The 20232-nt window shown below is 43.8% G+C and overlaps 1 protein-coding gene across 4 annotated transcripts in view; it reads right to left on the reverse strand.

Moving 5' to 3' along the window:
- The window catches only part of VPS13A (vacuolar protein sorting 13 homolog A), a 156220-nt gene that overhangs the window by 110231 nt on the left and 25757 nt on the right, over positions 1-20232 (reverse strand). For all 4 annotated transcript variants that reach the window (XM_033163750.1, XM_033163751.1, XM_033163752.1 and 1 more), the window contains exons 10-15: positions 20039-20096; positions 16567-16694; positions 14020-14126; positions 10361-10532; positions 8197-8259; positions 5053-5182 (exon numbers count right to left, since the gene is read on the reverse strand). In XM_033163750.1, the coding sequence (XP_033019641.1) occupies positions 5053-5182; positions 8197-8259; positions 10361-10532; positions 14020-14126; positions 16567-16694; positions 20039-20096 (658 nt within the window). The remainder of the gene's footprint in view (positions 1-5052; positions 5183-8196; positions 8260-10360; positions 10533-14019; positions 14127-16566; positions 16695-20038; positions 20097-20232) is intronic.

The raw sequence follows: 20232 nt of genomic DNA on the forward strand, positions 1-20232 counted from the left end.
CCTTCCATCAGAGGAAGAGAACCTTTGGATGCAACCCAATGTGTCTGTCAGTCGGACAAGTATTCTTTGTAGTGAATCATCATTACAAGATAAATCACAAAACAGTTGAAGTATATTAATTTTCAGAAGGAACGGATAATAGAGGTTCCTTTGGAGTGCTGATTTCTTGCCTTCAAGCAACAGGAGGAATACTATCCCACTTCAAGGTGTCCTACTGCCCAAAAGAAAACTGCAAATAATCAAAATTTAAAATTGTGATGTTTCCTAAACTACTTAGATTTTTAAAATCACCTTTGAAAATAATCAGATTGGCCTTCTACAAAATTCTGAAATTAATGGAGGGCATTATTCCTTTAAAAAATGTACAAAGGGCAATATAGTGTAATTTCAATTTATGCAAGGGTTACATTCCTGGAGGAAAAGCAAAACTGTGCAGCGTCAGAACAACCCCAGGAACTGTCCCCACTGTCCAGGTTCTCATGAGACTGAGGCTGTCTGAGATCCTGTGAGATGCTGCAGGAACCTCCCAGAGACCTCACACAACTGCCCCAGAGCTCAGTAAGCAAGCTGTTTCCATGGTTTTCCTTGTAAGAACTCTCAAGAGCCTCGAAGCTTAGTAACCAAGGATCAACCACCCCTTTTCTATTTATTTTTTTGGTGGTCTGCATAAAGCTGTGATTGTGTAAGTCAGTGTAAATTGTGATTACCCTGTACACAATATAGTGCACAATGTTTAGCAGCAAAAACATTTATCACTGATTCTATCAGACAACAACCTCTATAGCTTCCAATAAAAAGGAAGATGCCATAAGTGGCTTCCATATTTAGGCTCTAAGTATTTAAATTACTGGTAGTTACATTGTTTGATAATATAGCCATCTGCTTCCTAGTGCCTAGGCCTTTTGGCAAACACAACTATTTTGCTCTTATATCTAATAGATCAGCCTTCCTGTTTACAATAAATTTCAAATTTAGATGGCAATATTCTTACAACTACTTCAGGTAATGAAGTAAGAGCCAAACTGTCTGCATAATTTGACTGCCAACTGGGGGATGGGGCCCAGAAAGCTACTGAAAGCCTTACAATAGTGAGCCCAAAAGCAGTCTTGTATTACACCCTGTATATGAATAGTGAAGATACAAGAAAGTCTTAAAGTTCATTCAAATTTTAACACCAGTAATAGAATACCGCTACTGTATAAGAAACAGCAGCCATTTACGGTACCTATTCAGCCTTCCTCTCTTTCTAATTATCATCCCATCTTTCTGCTGCCTTTTGATTCTAAACTTTAGGAGCATGCTGTCTGTTTCGATTTTCTTTCCTCTAGCTTGGCCCTGAATCTCCTGCAATATAGGTTTCATTCTCTATACTGAAATGGACCTTATGAAGATCAGTAAAGACTTTATTGGCAAATCAAAGGGCTTATATTCTATCCTTAATCCTTTTTTATTTCTGCAGCCTTTGATATGGTTGATTATGCTCTTTTGCTGGGTTTCTCAGTGACCTGGTATTTTGTGATACTATTCTAAGGTGCGTTGCCTAGTATCTGTTAGGCCATTCATTTATTGTTTCTACAGGAGGTCATTCCTCGTTTACTTTTCTTGTTGCAGTTGGAGTACCCCAAGGTTCTCTTTTGGGTCTCCTGCTGTTTCTTTCTACGTTTTATCCTTGGGCCAGCTTATTCATTCTCATGGGTTTCAACATCATTTGTACGCTGATGACATTCAAGTCTATTTGTCAAATCCAAATCTTCCAGTATTCAGGCGCAGATTTTAAACTGTTTCGCTATATAAGCTTGAATGCTTCATTGTTGTTTGAAACTTAATTCAGCTAAGAGTGAGCTGCTTATTTTTTCTTCTACAAAATCTTCTTCTCCATATGCGTTCTATATAAATATTGACAGCGTTATAATTTTCCCATGGAGCAGGCACGTAGCCTGGGTTTCTATTTTTGTTTTCCACTAACAAGCATCCTTTTTATTGGGTGAAGGGAGTTACAAGACTGGCCCTTGGCTTTCCCTATCGCTAATCTGAGGCTACAAGTGGAGGGAGGGAACAGGCCCATTGCTGTAGGGGGGAAACAGCCTGGGTTTTGTTTCTGATTCATCTCTGTCCCTTGCTCTTTATGTCTGGGTGATCACTATGACTTGTTTCTTTGTAACAATGCTAGAATTTGTCCTTTTCTTTCTGTTTCTTCTACTAAAACATTTATAATACCACTATGTCATAAAGATATATTTATCAAAGCAGTTTACAGCAATAAAACATAAAAAACATAAAAATTTAAGAGTTAAAAACATACATTAATTAATCATTGTGGAAGGATGTAATTTTAATTGCTTGCAAAGGCCTGGTGGAACAGAAAAGTTTTCAGCAGGCATTTAAAAGCTGGCACAGAAGGAATGCATCTGCTGAATCTCAAGTGGTAGAGTATTCCACAGGCCACAGGGCTGATGACACTAAAGGCTCAGTTTCTTGTTGTTGTCAAATGAGCCTCACCAACACGGGGAATGACCAACATGATCATCCTGCAGATGATCTCAGTAATCAAGGGATGTAAGAGTTAAGACACCATGGGCCTAAGTCATGGGTAGGCAAACTAAAGTCTGGGGGTCCAAACCGGCCCGATAGTCCGGGAATCAGCGTGTTTTTACATGAGTAGAATGTGTGCTTTTATTTAAAATGCATCTCTGGGTTATTTGTGGGGCATAGGAATTCGTTCATTCTGGCTTCCGGTTTCCGGTACAGACGGCAATGGCCGAGATACCATCACCCCCGACCCCCATGGGGAATTCTGAGGCTGTAATGGGAGTATGCAGCCTCCCTAACCTTCCCAGGAGTGTGGGAAGGACTGCCTTGCCCGCAGATGCCCCTAAACCTGCTCTGACCCTTCAGGAAAATGAGTAGGGGGGCTTGGGCAGAGAGTACCCAGGGGGAAGGCACTCCTGCGTCCGGCTCGTTCGTCCGAGATTCCCAACGCTATAAAATATAAATTAGTGAGAAGCCTTGGGCATGCTTCAAACGAAAGAGGAAAAAATATTTTGTTAAAAAACTCAGCCACTGACAGATAAGAAGAGAAGACTTTATCACTGTATTGGTATGTGAAGCGGGACGGAAGGGGGGGCGGACTCTGTGATTATATTTTGCTTTAATATTTTAAATAACGGGCAAATACCCCCCCAGAAGACCCAACTTTTTTATATATAACAAGTGAGATCTGAAAGACTAATAATTCGAATTTGGTGGAGAATATTTGAAAGTATAAATTACAACTGTGCGGGACTTAATGAAAAGTAAACACGCTGTCCTAATGAGTGGAGAAAATGATCATTAACATCTGGAAAAGGATAAAAGGCGTTTTTTACATGTTGATTTTGGCAAAAGAGAGAACCCCTTGGATATTGACTGATTTTAATTGGAAGAATTTGGTCGACTGCCCAGAAATGACGCAGTTGGAATGGCTGCCCAGACTGCATAAACACGAATATCGGAAGGGAGAGGAAGTCAAATCTTCTTTAATATATGAATCTTCAATTATGACTGGCTAATTCTCCTAAAAGATGTAAGTGGGTGCAGACGGGTGAATAATAAACTTGGAAAAAAAATTGGAATACAAAAAAGAAGATGGTGATTGTTCATATGTGGCTTTTGGACTCAGTTTGACAAGGGGGAAGGAACTGTATCAGAGAAGTACGGACTTAAATCCACACAGAAACACTGTTTGCTTTGATTTATCTTGCCTGTTGGAACATATCAGAGGCTGTGAAAATATTGGAATGCGAAAACAAAGGACAATACTTAAGATAAAAACACCTCCAGAATTTGAAGCATGGGAAGCCTTAAACAAAATTAAAATAATAATTCGGTTGATTTGGAACTTTTCTTGTTTTATTGATAATTGGATAAATAATTTGGAATGTAATTTGGAATGTTTCATATGATTCTGTTGTATTAGAAACCCTAATAAATATGATTTGGCAAAAAACAATGAATTCGTTCATTCCCCCCCCCCCAAAAAAAAGTATAGTCCAGCCCCACACAAGGTCTGAGGGACAGTCGCCCGACACCCTGCTGAAAAAGTTTGCTGACCCCTGACCTAAGTTGTTCAGCGCTTTCAACCTTGAATCTGTTTCAGTAGTAGATGGGCAGCCAGTGCAGCTGTTTTAACAATGATTTAACATGTTTTCGATCAGAATTCCTCATCAGCAGTCTGGCTGCCACATTTTGTACTAGCTGGAGCATCCAAACCATTCCCAAAGGCAGCCCAAACAGAGTGCATTACAGTAGCCCAGCCTCAAAGTTACCAATGCTTCTATCCCTTAACCAAGAGATCCTTTGTACCAATTTTCATACTGAGAGTACAAATCACCTCGAATTTGTAAGGAATTAAAATGAACTAAATATTATGGGGAAATTCAGTAAATAAGCAGAAATTCAGCAAATACAACTTTCCTATTCACCTGTTACAGATATAGCTAATGACTTTCTGACAGATAATTGATTTGGGTTTATAGTCATCATGGAAAAAAGTGGTCTGGACAGTAACAGTAACAATAAATTAAATAGGTAGAAATCCAACAATTTCAGCTTTTCCAGCCACCTGCTAAATATGGTTATGATCTACCGGTATGTTTAATGTTGAGGACTTATAGGAAGGCTGGTACTGATACAGAAGTTGAAGGTCTTGTATTATCTTAGGAAATAGAATTTCCAAGATTTAAAAAAAAACTTCAATTAAGAGTTAAATCTCTTAACATGAAGAACTCATTATGTTCTTAATAGCTGCAGTGCAATAGGATGGTCCCTGGCTCTCCAGTCTACAAAAGTAGTTCTCTGCAGGGTTTGGCATCTAGCTGTTTTTTTTAAAAAACGGGGTATTCCCCATAGCAGCACTGCAAAATGTGAACTCCAGACTCTTTGTTGGCATTCATACACCATTTGAAGACTTGTCAGTTTCAGCAGACCTCTGGCCAGTTGACAGCATATTATTCCCAACCTGTGCAATTTTGTAACATTCACAATATTCCTAAATCAAAATAGACATATACATACCTTTAGGTTCTTGTATGGATTCTTTGCCTTTTCCTCCAGTCCAACCCCACATCCAACTAAACCAGCCACCAGAGTCTTCATCATCTTGTTTGGCCCCTGCTTTGAAAATCTTTAATCCAGCCTTAGTTGCCTATTATGCAAAACAACACAATCTTATTTAAAGTTTAACATTCAATATCTTTATTCAATAGAGCCAGTGTTTTTTCCCAGGGGGAAAAGTAGGAGAACTCATCACAAAATAAATAAACAAATGGCTAGATCAATCGTGGGTGCAGTCGCAATGCCACCCCCCGCCCCGGGCATTGGCTAAGTGTAAGAAATTACCGTATATCGCGGCGTATAAGACGACTTTTTAAGCCCGAAAAATCTTCTCTAAAGTCGGGGGTCGTCTTGTACGCCGGCAACATCATGCGACGTGACCCTGAGTTCCGCCCTGCCACTGGCTGCGTGCGTGCGCCGACTCAGCGTGCCGTGCGTGCGCCGTCTCAGCCGCCATGGAGCCTCTCCCCGGCGCTCCAGCCGCAGCCGCTGCCTCAGCCACCATGGAGCCCGGGCTGGGCGTGGGCGGCAAGCGCGGAGGGCTCCTGTGCGGCGAGGGGGAGGCTCTCCCCGCTGCTTCAGCCGCCGCTGCCGCCGCCTCAACAACCATGGAGGCCGTCCTGCGCTTCGGCGGCAAGCGCGGAGGGCTCCTGTGCGGCGAGGGGGAGGCTCTCCCTGCCGCTCCAGTGCCGCTGCCGCCGCCTCAACAGCCATGGAGGCCGTCCTGCGCTTGGGCGGCAAGCGCAGAGATCTCCTGTGCAGCGCGGGGGAGGCTCTCCCTGCCGCTCCAGCGCCGCTGCCGCAGCCTCAGCAGCCATGGAGGCCACTGTGCGCTTGGCCGGCAAGCGCGGAGATCTCCTGTGCAGCGCGGGGGAGGCTCTCCCCGCCGCTCCAGCCACCGCTGCCGCCGTCTCAGCAGCCATGGAGGCTGCTGTGCGCTTGGCCGGCAAGCGCGGAGATCTCCTGTGCGGCGCGGGGGACGCGCTCCAGCGCCGCTGCCGCCGCCTCAGCAGCCATGGAGGCCGCTGTGCGCTTGGCCGGCAAGCGCGGAGATCTCCTGTGCGGCGCGGGGGACGCTCTCCCCGCCGCCACCACCTCAGCCACCATGGAGCCCGGGCTGGGTGAGTATACCCCAAACTCTGTTTTTTCACATAAAAAGTTGGGGGGTCGTCTTATACGCCGAGTCGCCTTATACGCCGCGATATACGGTATTAAGCAAACTCAAGCAATGATCTGGGTTATAAATGGCCACAACTTCATTGATTAGAGATGTAGGTGGATTTTTGGCTTGGGCATTGGGTGTATATCTGTTCCAACCCCCCCCCCATTAATTTTTAAAAGGTAAGGGAACTCAGTTCCCCCAAGTTCCTGCTAAACAAAACTTGCTTCCTAGTAAACATGGCCAGGCTTGCACTGTGACTTCAGGTTCCTAGTATGCACCTTTTCCTAGTTTGCACCCTGGTGGGCTGCCCCTTACCTGCTTGTAAATGGCTAAGCAGATAGCCAGCTAATCAGGATTTTTTTTAAAAAATGATTTTCTTTCTTTCTTCACTTCTCACTTCCCTCCGTGGCCCCCTAGCCTTGTGCTATGGCCCATTTACACATTTTTCACCTGTGGCCCCCTTGGAATAACCATATGGCCTCCATTTGGGAAACACTGCACTAGCTCACAAGCACGCAGAATGGAGCCAAGGGGGCTTTAAAGTAATGACAATTTCCCCCACCACCCCTTAATTTTAAGCAACAGCTTCTGTCTGGAAAAGGGAAGGGAAGGGAAGGCTCAAGGCCAGAGGTCGGCAACCTAAGGCCCATGGGCCAGAAGTGGCCCATGAGGGTCGCTTAAGTGGCCCATGAGCTGCCCCCGAACCGAGCCACCCACTTGGCAAGTCCCCGTGCACTGCGCTAAACCAGCACAGCGTGGTGCGGGGACTCTCTTCCGCGGCTGCGGAAATCGCTTTTGCGCATGCCCAGATGCCAGAAATTACATCTGCGCATGTCCGCGGCACCGGAAATTGCTTCTGCGCATGCCCAGACGCCAAAAATTGCTTCTGCGCAGGCACAATTTTCGGCATCTGGGCATGCGCAGAAGTGATTTTCGGCGCCACTGACATGTGCAGACGTGATTTCCAGCACTGTGCTACGCCAGTCCAGGCCACAGAGGATCTCCGCAGGAGTGATATGGCCCATGCCCAGTAAGCCTTGCCAACCCCTGCTCAAGGCAGTATCCTGCTTTCTGCCGGCTGGGTAGCTAAGCTCACAAACAGGCAGAATGCAGCAAGGGGGGCTTTAAAGGCATAAAAAAGTGCTTTCTTCCTCTTGAGCAAGCAGGAGACAGGACAGCTTGCATAGTGCAGGGAACTTCCCTGCACCTCAGCTCAGCTGGTTCACAGAGCGGCCCTGCCTCTCCGGCTCAAGCAAGCAAGCAAGCAGGAGGAGCAGGGCTGTTTGCAAAGCTGAAGCAGAGGGAGGTCAGCTGTTAGGCGGGAGAGCCTCAGCAAAGCCCCACTGCACCTCCTGCTCCTGAGGAAACCCTCTCTGGAGCTGCAGAGGATGGCTGCTTTGGGATCTGGGGAGGGTCTCCTCATGAGCCAGAGGTGCAGCAGAGTTTTGCTGAGGCTGCTCAGATCCCCCCCCCCCCCCGGCCTCCTGAGAGGTGACAGAACTCTGTTCCAGCGACATTCTGGCTCAAAAAAGCCCTGAATAGAGCAAGTGTGTAGTAATCAGTCAAGGGGTGTGAAGATCTGTATCAGAATGTGGGAGATCTGGAGGAGCAAGTGCAACCCTATGTTATTGCTTGATAATTTAAATTATATTGGGACTACTATCTTGGAAACATATTAATAAGTAACTATTACTTGAAAATTAATTGTTGAATCTTTAAAAATCCCAAAAGGAGATTCCAAGACTGAGGTACAGTATATACTGGAACTTATTTCAAATGTATATATAGTAACTATTCCACAGAAGTTTAATTTGAGCTTGCTGTTGTTGAAGATTTTTATGCATTTATCTAAGCTAGGAGGAAATAGAAGCTTTTTAACCTCAAAGATGTTAAGCAACTAACTCATGGTTTCCATAAAATCAAATTCATTTTAGAGCAGTTACCTCAAATTCTGCCTGTTGTCTTGCCAAAGTGATGTTGAATATGTCCAAGGTATTCTCTAGTTTCTATAAAGGGGGTTGAAAGTAACATAAAATGTCACTACACAGAGTAATGGCAAAATGGCTCCTCCATAATTATTTATGAAAAGAGAAATGTTATGGTAGATCTCTCCCCCCATCACCCTGGTCAGAGTTAGAGGAAGTTGTGAGAGAAAGTTGTGAAAGTTGAGTTGCAATTTATCAAGGTTAAATGATATTTGTATTATCATGAACACTACTGTGTGAATAGTTACGTATATTTAAACTTTAATGTAGCAATTACACACTCTACTTTTCATTTCATTTCCTTCTAATCTCTTGAACAGAACCATCACTCTAATCATCATCAGCTTCTGCTTCTAGCAAAGAGGGTGGAGAGGAAGGAAAAGAAAACTCAGCCTCAGCCTCTTTCCCCATAGAGAAGAAGGGCTTAGGGGGAAGAGACCCTAAGATCCAACTCCAACTGCCCCCCCAAAGGTGGCAGAATGGGTTGCTTTTAAAAACAAAAACAAACTTAGGCTGCTTCTTTGGAAGTAAGTTAAATGCAATTCAGAGGACAGTGAAGCAATTAGGGTTTTCTTTAACTGCTCAATCAATGAGGCTGGAAAGGTTTGAGAAATGGCGGAGTGGAGTGCGGCACCTTAAGGGGCTGGAGAGGGAACATGACATTCTTGTCCCTGTTCTGCCGAAAAACCTAAGTATTCTGGCTCAGAATCCGATAAAGCATCAATCTGTTCCTCGCCAGCAGGTGGCAGTATAGCATTTGACAAGAGTGGAAGCACTTTTAGGAGTTTAGGCTTGCTTTGTATTGCAAGCCTGGGACTGAGTTAAAATTATGGAAGAAAAACGCTTCTTTGGGGGAGCTGTCTTAGCAAATCCCCCGGATTAGAGGACACTATGCTTCAGTTTTTGCTTTGCTTTTTTGGAGGTGGGCTGCTTCAGCCACAAGTGTTCTCCATGTGCCATTAGAACAGCAAAGAGGTGCGCGCGCACACACACACACACACAGAGAGAGAGAGAGAGAGAGAGAGAAACAAACAGCCTCTGATTTTCACCAAATAAACACTCAACTCCATTTTCCACACCATGGAATATATATATTCAGCCCAAAGGTCTCCGTTTGCCACTCTGTAGACCAGGAGAAAAGGCAGGCAAAACCTTACGCCAAACCACTCAACTTTGTTTGCCACACCATGGAGCAGGAGTTGGGGGAGGGGGGAAACAGAAGCTACACTCTCTCTCCTGGTCACAGTCACGACCAGGAGGATGAGGACGAGGGGCAGGCACTCCCCCCCCCCCGCCAAAGCAAACCGGAAGGCAGGAAGGCAGGGTAGAGGATCAAAGGCCAATAGCAGCAGGCAGGTAGGGACGTAACAGGAACGCTCATTCCGTTGCTGGTGTAGAAACAGTAAACCGGGAGGAGGTGGCCAAGTTGTTTTTAAATCAGGGCAGGAGAATGCAAATGCCACACCACCAGTCACACAAGTAGCGCACACACCAAAACAAAAGAGAAATACAGTTGTGACCCCAGAAAAATGGCAGTGGCCGCAGAGGCAGTTGAAGGAAAGAAAAAGAGTGCGCTGGCAGTGGGCCGCTGCGCCTGAAGGTGGGAACGGCCGTTGGTGCTGTGGCAAGGGCACCAGTTCTAGAAAATTTATCAATGTAAGTCAACAAGTAAGGAATAAAGGAAAGGTGGCATATAAGCAGAACAACCAAACGTAAAGGGGATTTTTGTGAGGTGGACGGGCCACAAGGAGCGGACAAAGAACTGTAAAACTAAAACAATGATAAGGTAAATGTAAAGGAAAAAAGGGGGTTCAGAAACTAGTAAAAAACTTAGCTGAGTCAGGAGAGCCGGGAGGAACGTACTGCCTGCGTCTAGACAGGAGGAAAAACTGAGGGAGTCCAGCCTGCTTCCCACAAGTCTTTGCTCCTGTCTAGTGTTTCGCGACAGGGTGAACACCCTTTCCATGGGATATGATGCCCGACAAACTAAAATGGTGTACCATAATATGTGAGTAAATATGCAACACCAGCATTTAGAAAACTATCAGGAAAAGCAGACAGAATTTTTAGTGTTTATTATAAAAGTTAATCTCCAAATTAAAAGTAATTTCAAACTACTAACTTCCAGCATGTTCAAACATTCCTCAGCAGGCTTCTTTGATGTTATTTTTATTTTGTACAGATCTCTATAGCTCTTCACTTTATTCCTATGGTAACGAATATGTTCCCAAGACCACATATGTAACTTCGGTTGGACATTTACTTCAAGAATGCCAAGTATAATGTACTTCCACCTAATGGGGGAAAAAGAAAACATTTTGGGAAAGCACAATATGAATAAGGGTTTTTCCTTTTAAAGCACATCGAGTCTTAAGTTGGTGCAAAAGAACTCAGTTATCGATTTTCCTCCAAAGCACACAAAATTTTAATATGCTCTTATGGGATGCTTATGGAATTCTCCCCTACCAAATTTTTGGAACTTTTTACCACAACAGCTCCAAGATTTCAGCAGAATCCAGATTTGTCCAGCTTTCCATTATTGGAATGTGTAACATTTCATAGAATCATAGAATTGTAGAGTTGGAAGAGACCCCATGGGTCATCTAGTCCAACCTCCTGCAATGCAGGAACCTCAGCTAGATCGTACATGACAGATGGCCAGCTAACCTCTGCTTATAAAAACCTCCAGTGAAGGAGAGTCCACAGCCTCCTGAAGGAAGCCTGCTCCCTGAAGTGTAGATTTGAGAAGTTGCTGATGATACAAATGGGTTGGGTATTACCCCTCATCATGTGACAGAGGCAGGAAAGCAAAGACCTCTGGGAGGCAGGTGCGGTCCCCTCAGTTTTTACAGATTCGCCAAGCAGCATCAGACATCGATCTTAGCCAGAAAGGAAAAATGTGTACATATGCCTACCTCCCCCACTCCTGGCTCAACATGTGCAGTTAAACAAAAATATATAGTAAATCCCCTCCTTCCCATATTACTGCAGACCACAGTGGAATTTGCTGCCAAGGAGTGTGGTGGAGTCTCCTTCTTTGGAGGTCTTTAAGCGGAGGCTTGACAGCCATCTGTCAGGAATGCTTTGATGGTGTTTCCTGCTTGGCAGGGGGTTGGACTGGATGGCCCTTGGGGTCTCTTCCAACTCTATGATTCTATGATTCTACAGTAGAGATGGGTACCATTCGTATCATCAGCAACCTCTCTCAAATCTACGCTTCAAAAGGTAAGACCAATTGTCCTATTTGAGATGGTTGCTGATGGCCCGAATGGGTTGGGACATACCACAGCTTTTCCCAACTGCAGTTATAATGACTAAAGCACCTGTTGAAGTACTGTGTGTCCAAAGGTCTATTTTGTAGTGTCTGGTAAATGTACTTGGTGAAGATCAAGTAGCTGCTGTACAAATCTCCAGCATTAGCCACAAACACAGCTGTGGTGGATGCTGACAGTGAGATGAGCCAAAATTTGTGTTGCCTGGGACACAGGCCCTAATCCTCCTTGTAAGGGTGGAATTGTCATACGTTGTCATACATGTGGAGGAAAACCTTAAACATGTTGCAGAGTTCAGCAGAGTTCCCCAAAATAGACCAGAGGCAATAATACTTCATTCAGCAGAGCTTTACTTGTGCTGAAGGCAAATGAGCGTAATGGTTATCAAATCCAGTACAATCAGGATTGTCTCAGTCCATATAAAATCCAGTTGCATCATTTATAAACTTAACTCATAATAAGACTAAACCTTAGCACTAAGAAACATCACACCAGAAGGGAGAGAGAGAAAGAGAAAAGTAAGACCCAGGCTCCTTTTGGCCTATATTTCTAGTCAGCATGACTCGGCAGAATAGAGATAAGAGAACTAGTTCAAGCAGCTTCCCAGAAGGTATAACCCAAACAATCGTTAACCCTTCTGCCTATGCTTCTCTCACACAGAGAAGCTTCTAGTAGTTTTTTGTATTAATCAGAATAGGAAAGAATAGGAAAGATCTTTACACATGAGATCAATACTTTCTGCACTAAGAAATGCAAACTGACGGGAATATGACACATTTTCTCATAGAGGCTGAATGAAAGTAAAGTAGGGAAAGTCAAGGAAAAAGTAAGAGTGAAGCAGCAAGACACAGGAGGATTTTTTGTTTGTTTGTTTTACCTCAGCGGAGAGAGAAAAAGGAAAGTTAGAGACCAAACTCGGCAGGAAATTAAAGGGAAATAAGTAAAATTGGAAAACACCAGAAAAAAACAAAAGTAAGGAACAGTTGAAATTTGAAAAAGTTCAACTGAAAAGGAAGATCAGTGAGAGCCAGGAGAAAAGATCTGATCCATCAGGCAGGAGAGAGAAAAACTATGGGGACTGCACCTGCCTCCCAGAGTTCTTTGTTCTCCTGCCTCCATCACATGACGAGGGATAATATCCAACTTATTTGGGTAATCAGCAACCGTCTCAAATCAGCTCTTACTCTCAGAAAGTTCTTCCTGATGCTGAGTCAGAATCTACTTTATTGAAGCCACTGGCTCAAGTCCTACCCTCCAAGCAAGAGAAAACAAGTTTGCTCTATCTTCCATGTGACAGCCCTTCAGATATTTGAAGATGGCTATCATATCTCCACTCGGTCTCCCCGTTTCCAGGCTAAACATACACAGCTCCTTCAACCATTCCTCATAAGGCTTGCTTTCCAAACCCTTGATCATCTTGGTTGCCCCCTGCAGCACATGTTCCAGTTTGTCAATATCCTTCTTAAATTGTGGTGCCCAGAATTGGACATAAGTCAGAATAGAATGGCACTGTTACTTCTCTTAATTTGGACACAATACTTTTGTTGATGCAGCCTAGAACAGCATTAGCTTTTTTTGCTGCCTCATCATACTGCTGCCTCATGTTAAGCTTGTGGAGACCCCTAGATCCTTTTCACATGTACTACTGGCAGGCCAGGTGTCTCCCATCTTATATTTGTGCAGCCGGTTCTTCCTGCCTAAATGCAGAACCTTACATTTGTACCTACTGAAATTCATTTTGTTAGTTTGGCCTCAGTTCTCCAATCTGTTAAGGTCCTTTTGAACCCCAATCTTGTCTTCTGCGGCATTAGCTACTACTCCTAGCTTGTTGCCATCTGCAAATCTGATGAGCATCCCCTCAACAGGCCCAAGACAGAACCCTAAGGCACCCCACTTGTCACTTTATTTCAGGTTGATGTGGAACAATTAATGAGTACTCTTTGAGTTTGGTCCACCAACCAGTTACAAATTCAGAAAAGCCATAGTAAAAAAGAAAGTAGCTCTAGGTGATACTTTTTGTTTCTTCCAAAGAATAGAGACCTTCTGAAGACAGGCAGCGTTAACTTTTTTTTTAAGCCCCCAAAAGAAAAGCAGTAGAACAGAAATAAGGGACATATGCTCATCTCCAATCATAGGGTTGTACCAGATTAAGTAATATGCTCATCTTCATGCTCAGAACAGACCTACTAAAAAAAATGAACCGGAGTTATTCATGACTAATTTAAGTCCACTGGTTTTAAAGACTTTACTCCAAGTATGACACTGGACAGAACTTATATTGTTTAACAGTCTGGAATTTGTTGTAATTATGTTGTGCACATTTCAATACACAGCTTAAAGACATATGAATTAATATGTACAAGAGATGAGCTAAAACCCTCCTGGAAAATATATTTGAAAATGAATTCATGCCTGATTTTTTTCTCAGAAAGAACAGTGTTGTTTTGATAATAAAAAAACCTCACAGGTAATTTTTAGAAGCAAGTTTTTAAATAATTGGATACGTTACCATTTCTTGGCATTCTTGTGAACAGGAACATCTGGCCTGTATTTCCTGTATGGTAAATTTCGAGTCATCATATCAATTGATTCAAGGAGCTCCATAATACTGAAATACTGCAGGAAAAAATGTTACAATTAGGAGTTTTCTTACAAAAGAATTATAACAGAACCTTAAAAACATTATTTTTAGTACAAGCTATTTGTTAGCAAAACTTTCTTTTTTAAACTACCAATAATGTATTTAATGGCGAAATGCAGGTATACAAGTAGGATTCTGCATTAACTATCATCTTGCCAAAAAAGAAAATCACACTAAACACGACAAATACTGCTCTAGAGACACAGGTTAACTGATCATAGATTAACTACTGGGTGAAACAGAATTCTGTTCTTTTTACTGAGTAAATGGAAATTTGCAGAAAATCTCATTTTTCTCACTCACTCAGCGAAGGAAGTCACATGAATGCTCATAATCAAGTGTTTATCCCAAAATGAGCAGTTAATCCTGCACTGCGAATTGTCCATTCGAAAGGACAACTGCTGTAGAAGCAAAGATAGAGAAGCAAAACCTTTAATGTCAGACACTGACCTAAGTAACTTGCCAGAAGGAATTGAGGCAAACCATTATTTGTTTTAAATAGAAATTATTATTGATTTTCAACGCAACATTAACATAACATAGAAATTTCCCCATTTGACCTAGACAATTGTTGATAAGGCTCTTACTCTGACTTGGTGATGTTCCCAATGAATAACAAGATTTCCGACTGATCCTAGCACCATATAGTCTTTGGCCAATGAGCTGAAGTGCATGCTGATAAGAAGCCAGGCAAAAGAAAAAACTTCCTCAACAGCTTCATCCTATCCCAAAACCCAAGGCGTGCAGCAGATGGGCCCTAGAGCTTACTTCAGCGGCTTGGGAGGGTCATATGTGTAGACCCGTGGCTTGACCCTGCCATGTTGAGGGGATGTGAGGGATATACTTCCAATGCCTAGGCCAAATCCAGCCTACATCTGGAATCAATAAAGTTGTGGCTAATTCTTAAATCCCAGAATGTCCTGTCCTGTTTGTTCCCCTTCTTGGCTCAGGCCTTGCTCTGGGGATGGGGGTCACTGTGAGTAGGTCTGCAATGTATAGAACAGACTTGTTATTCTTCCTGCATGTTGCTCTGATATCCAGCAGGTGGCAACAAGTTGCCTCTAAACTTTATTACAGTATATTTTAAGTACTATTTTAGGCATAGGGAGGAAAGACCTAAGGCAGCTGATACACTTCATTCAATGCCCTGCTGTGCTCCTTGCCAGCAGGGCAGCCATGAGGGCAGACAAATGTTCTTGCACTCCTCCTTCCTTTCCTTTTTATTTTCCTTCTCATTGAGAACTGGACAGCGGTAGTTTTTGCCATTGCTTGGGAGGGAGGGCATGTCAGAGGACTGAGAAGTTGCTGGATCTACCCCTAGCACACAGCATTTTCAGTTCTACCAAAGGGTGAGATCCGCAGTAGTTTCTGTGGTACTGGAGAAGGAGCATTCGACACTGGATCTCCCTCTCTGAGGGTGGAACACTCTCTCTGCCCTTGGAAAGGATGGTCCAGTGCTTCCTACAGTCCCCGGGATAGCCTCTCATGTACCATAAGATTACATAGTTTATTTCATTGTTTTATCTGTTATTGTTTAGTGTATTGAATAATCAATGCAGCCAGGTTTTTGAATACTGAGCTGAGTTGATTGTATAATTAGATTCAGTATCTTTTGATATATGTGATTTATGCATTCAGTGTATTATTGCTCTCATTGTATAATATGGTATTATGTACACAGAAATGAATGAAATGTGTTGGCCTCACAATTCAGTTACATTAAAATTATTTATTTATTCAATTCGTTTTTATACCACCCTTTATCAAAAGATTCTAGGGCAGTGTACAACATGAGGAAAACAAAGTTGGTGATTCTTTCTCTATATAATTTGTACTGTCTGTCTGAGCCACTAGTAGGTGCAAGAGGCACATGGAATGAGCCTGAATTTGGAATTCAGCCCTTGCAGAAATCCACCTGAATTTGACTGGGTCACCGAAGGAGGAGGATGGGAGAGGGAGGTGCTTCCATGACCTGGAGTGGAGGGCCTTCCCTGGCACCCTCGCTGGCCCCTAGGAAGACATTTTGTAGCAGATGATGACAATAGAGAGGGGGGAGAAAGATAAATGGGGTAGGGTGGGAAGAGAGAGTTTCTTTTGGAGGAAAGCTATGGATGGGAGAGGCAGAGGGGAGACATTCCAACTCTTTTGTGGTTTGGAAGTGAGAAAGAAAACACTACGGTTTTGGGGAGGGACACTGGGGCAGCGAGAGCAATGCAAGCAGGGGGACACCATCTACATATAAAGATCAGCTGTAGACATGTGTGTGTGTTGTGCACCGCATTATCATTGTACTATTATTATTTTAGAAAGTGCATCTGCAACAGGGAATGTGTTAGAATGTCAAATTATAATGTGCTTCCAGGTCCTTGAGAAAAATGAAGTTCATTTCAATTCAAATCATTTCTGGAAAGTTACCTGTGGTTTATTAAGTTCTATGGCTATATCCTGAAGATTCACATCTAGATCTAGTTTTGGTGCAGAAAAGTCAATGTCAGATCGTGGATTCATACGGAGCTTGGCTCTAGCTGATATTGGACGGAATACTACAACAAAAAACAACAAAAAACAGAATTTTAGAGTAAGGCAGTCAAAAGGAAAGTGGATCATGTAAACAATTTTATTATTTAATTTATGAGTAGATCTTCTCTTTGTTGACTATTGTGAGAGAAGAAAACAGGATTCCCTGCCTGCTACTCACCAGGTAGTAACTCTTGACTTCATGAACACTTCCCCAATCACAAGCAGTGTGCTTGCTAATGTAGTCTATATGAGTAGAACTATGCACAGAACAAAGGTTTTGTTGTGGAATGAGGGAACCTATGAATGAGCCAGCATCCCTGAGGCAACCTCCTCAGCTGTCAGTGTGGTATAGTAGATGGAATGTGGTGGTTCAACAGACCTCATCAACGAAACACAATATGGCCTTGAGACAGTCACTAGCTTTCCTAACTTTCAGTCAAACTTATTGGTTTAAACTTTATATAAGAATCAAATAGGCAAGTTTATGTTGGCCAGAGAGCTCCCTTGAAGAAGTGCAGCACATTAATGGGAGTCTGAATTTTTTGCCGAACTACTGCAAATTACCCAGGAACTAATAATAACCCCTGATTTACCTTCTGACCACACCTGGGCTATATACCTCACTATCTACTTAAAGAACTTACTATTGTTGTTATTACTGTTATTGTTATTATTGAGGATGATGATGTAAGAACAGGAAGCTCATAGTGGAGAAAGATTCCAAAATAACAGTCCCTGACCTGCTGTATTCTCCTAGCTGAGAGACTGCTGGTTCTGGGAGACTTCCATGCCGAAGCAGCCGGCTCTGGGACAGCTCAGGACTTCATGGCCGCCATGACAACCATAGGGCTGTCCCAACATGTCACCAGCCCAGTGCACATGGCAGGCCACACTCTGGACCTTGTTTTCTTGACTGGGCAGGAAAAGGGTGATTTGAAGGTGGGGGACATTGACATCAGTCCCTTGCCATGGTCAGATCACTTCCTGTTGTGATTTAGAATGTCAGCACCTTTTCCCCTCCACAGAGGCAGGGAACCTATTAGGAAGGTCCACCCTTGGAGACTGATGGATCCAGTGGGATTCCAAACAGCCCGGGGGGGGCATTCCAACTGATATGACTGGTGCCCCTGTCAAAGCCCTGGCCGACCTCTGGAACACCTGAATGACTTGGGCTATTGACACGATCGCCCCTGAGCGTCCTCTCCCACTTTGGGAACCCGATTGGGCCCCTGGTAAACTCCAGAGCTTAGGGCGATGAAACAAGCTGGGAGACAGCTTCAACGCAAGTGGAGGAAAGAGCTGCAACCAAACACTGGTAAGGGTCGAGCCTATCTAATGGCAGTGAATGCAGCAAAGAAGGCATACGTTGCTGCCTCCACTGCATCCTCATTATGTCATCTGGCAGAGCTTTTCCAGGTTGTACGGGGCCTTGGCCCAAAGGAAGTGATAGAACCGACGGTAGCTCGCTGTGACTTGTTTGCAAAGCATTTTGAGGATAAAATCACTTGCATCCACCAAGATCTTGACTCTGCTGTTATAGCAGATGAATCCCATGGGGTGTCCAGAGCAGAGTCTAGTCCTGTTGTGTTGAATGAGTTTCAGTTGGTAAGGCTCAAGGATGTGGACAAGGTGCTGGGATCAGTCAGGGCAACCAGTTGCACTCTAGACCCTTGCCCTTCTTGATAAAAACCAGGAAGGGAACAGCTGGCTGGGCCAGGGAGTTGATCAATACCTCTTTATGAGAGGGGGTGGTTCCTGCCTGTTTGAAGGAGGCAGTGGTAAAACCACTCCTTAAGAAACCTTCCCTAGATTCAGAAAACCTAACTACCAGCCAATTGCTAACCTCCCTTTCCTGAGCAAGGTTCTGGAGCAAGTGGTTGCAGACCAGATTCAGGCGCTTTTGGAAGCAGCTTATTTTCTGGATCCATTACAATCAGGCTTTAGGCCCAGTTTTGGCACAGAAACATGTCCCTGTTAATTCTTATTGACCTCTCAGTGGCTTTTGATACCATTTACCATGATATCCTTCTGGAGCGACTCTCCGAACTCGGGCTGCGTGGCACCGCTTTGCGGTGGTTCTAGTCCTACTTGGATGGTCATTCTCAGAGGGTGTTACTTGGGGAATGCTTTTCAGCTCCATGGAACCTTCAATGTGGGGTTCCGCAGGGCTCAATCCTATCCCCCACATTGTTTAACACCTACATGAAACCGCTGGGTGGGGTTATCCAGAGGTTTGGAGTACATTGTCAGCAGTATGCTGAAGACACTCAGCTCTATTTCTCCTTTACATCTGCAGGTGAGGCAGTGGAAGTGCTGGACCAGTGTCTTGCCTCGGTAATGTACTAGATGACAGCCAACAAACTGAAGCTCAATCCAGATAAGACTGAGGCACTGTTATTGGGTGGTTCCCAAGACCAGATGGGTGCAAGTTTGCCTGCTCTTGATGGGGCTACACTTCCTCTGAAGGAGCAGGTTCATAGCTTGGGAGTACTCCTGGATACTTTGCTGTCGCTCAAGGCTCAGGTGGCCTCAGTGGCCCAGAGTGCCTTTCATCAGCTTCGGCTGGTGGCCCAGCTACGCCCCTATCTGGACAGGGATAGCCTAACTACTGTTGTCTATGCTCTAGTAACTTCAGAGTTAGTTTACTACAATGCGTTACACATAGGGCTGCCTCTGAAGATGGTTTGGAAACGTCAGCTAGTGCAGAATTCAGCAGCCAGTTTGCTCACCAGACCAAGATGGTTTGAGCATATTACACAGATCCTGGTTCGACTGCAATGGCTACCAATTAGTTTCCGGGCCCAATTCAAAGTGCTGGTTTTGACCTATAAAGCCTTAAACGGCTCAGGAGCACAATACCTCAAGGACTGCCTCTTTCCATATGAACCTGCCCGGACCCTGAAATCATCTTCTGAGGCCCTTCTTTGTGTGCCTCCTCCTCAAGAGGTCCGGAGGGTGGCAACATGAGAACGGGCCTTCTCTGCCATGGCTCCCCATCTGTGGAATGCTCTCCCTAGGAAAGTTTGCCTGGCACCTTCATTATACACCTTTAGGCACCAGGCAAAAACGTTCCTTTTTAACAAGGCCTTTGATTGATTTGGTTGACATCCAATGCCCTTTTAAATTTTGTTTTCTTTTTTGGGGGGGTGTTATTGGGTTGTTGTTTTTATTTTGCCTATATATATTGTGGTTTTATATTTTGATTTTGTTCTGTGAACAGCTCTGAGACCTCTGGGTATAGGGCAGTATATAAATTCAATAAATAGATAAATATAAATAATTTACACATTTTCAGAAGGACCAGAGCTAGAGAACTACACAATCATAGAAACTATAAGTGGAATTACAGATACTATGAATAACTTACCAAAACTGTAGCCTTCTGGAATCATGTTAGTGCCCGCAACTCCACTTTTTAAGTTACTCTTTTGTAATGGAAAGGGGAAATAGAAATGAAGTGTAAAAATGAAATATTAACATCCAAGAGCAGAATGCTTCAAGTCAAGCTGTACATTCCTGCTCAGCAGCTATATAAAAAATGTTCCCAAGATACAAAGTCTG

This window comes from Lacerta agilis, chromosome 11, assembly GCF_009819535.1.
Source record: "Lacerta agilis isolate rLacAgi1 chromosome 11, rLacAgi1.pri, whole genome shotgun sequence".
NCBI classification, from domain to species: domain Eukaryota; kingdom Metazoa; phylum Chordata; class Lepidosauria; order Squamata; family Lacertidae; genus Lacerta; species Lacerta agilis.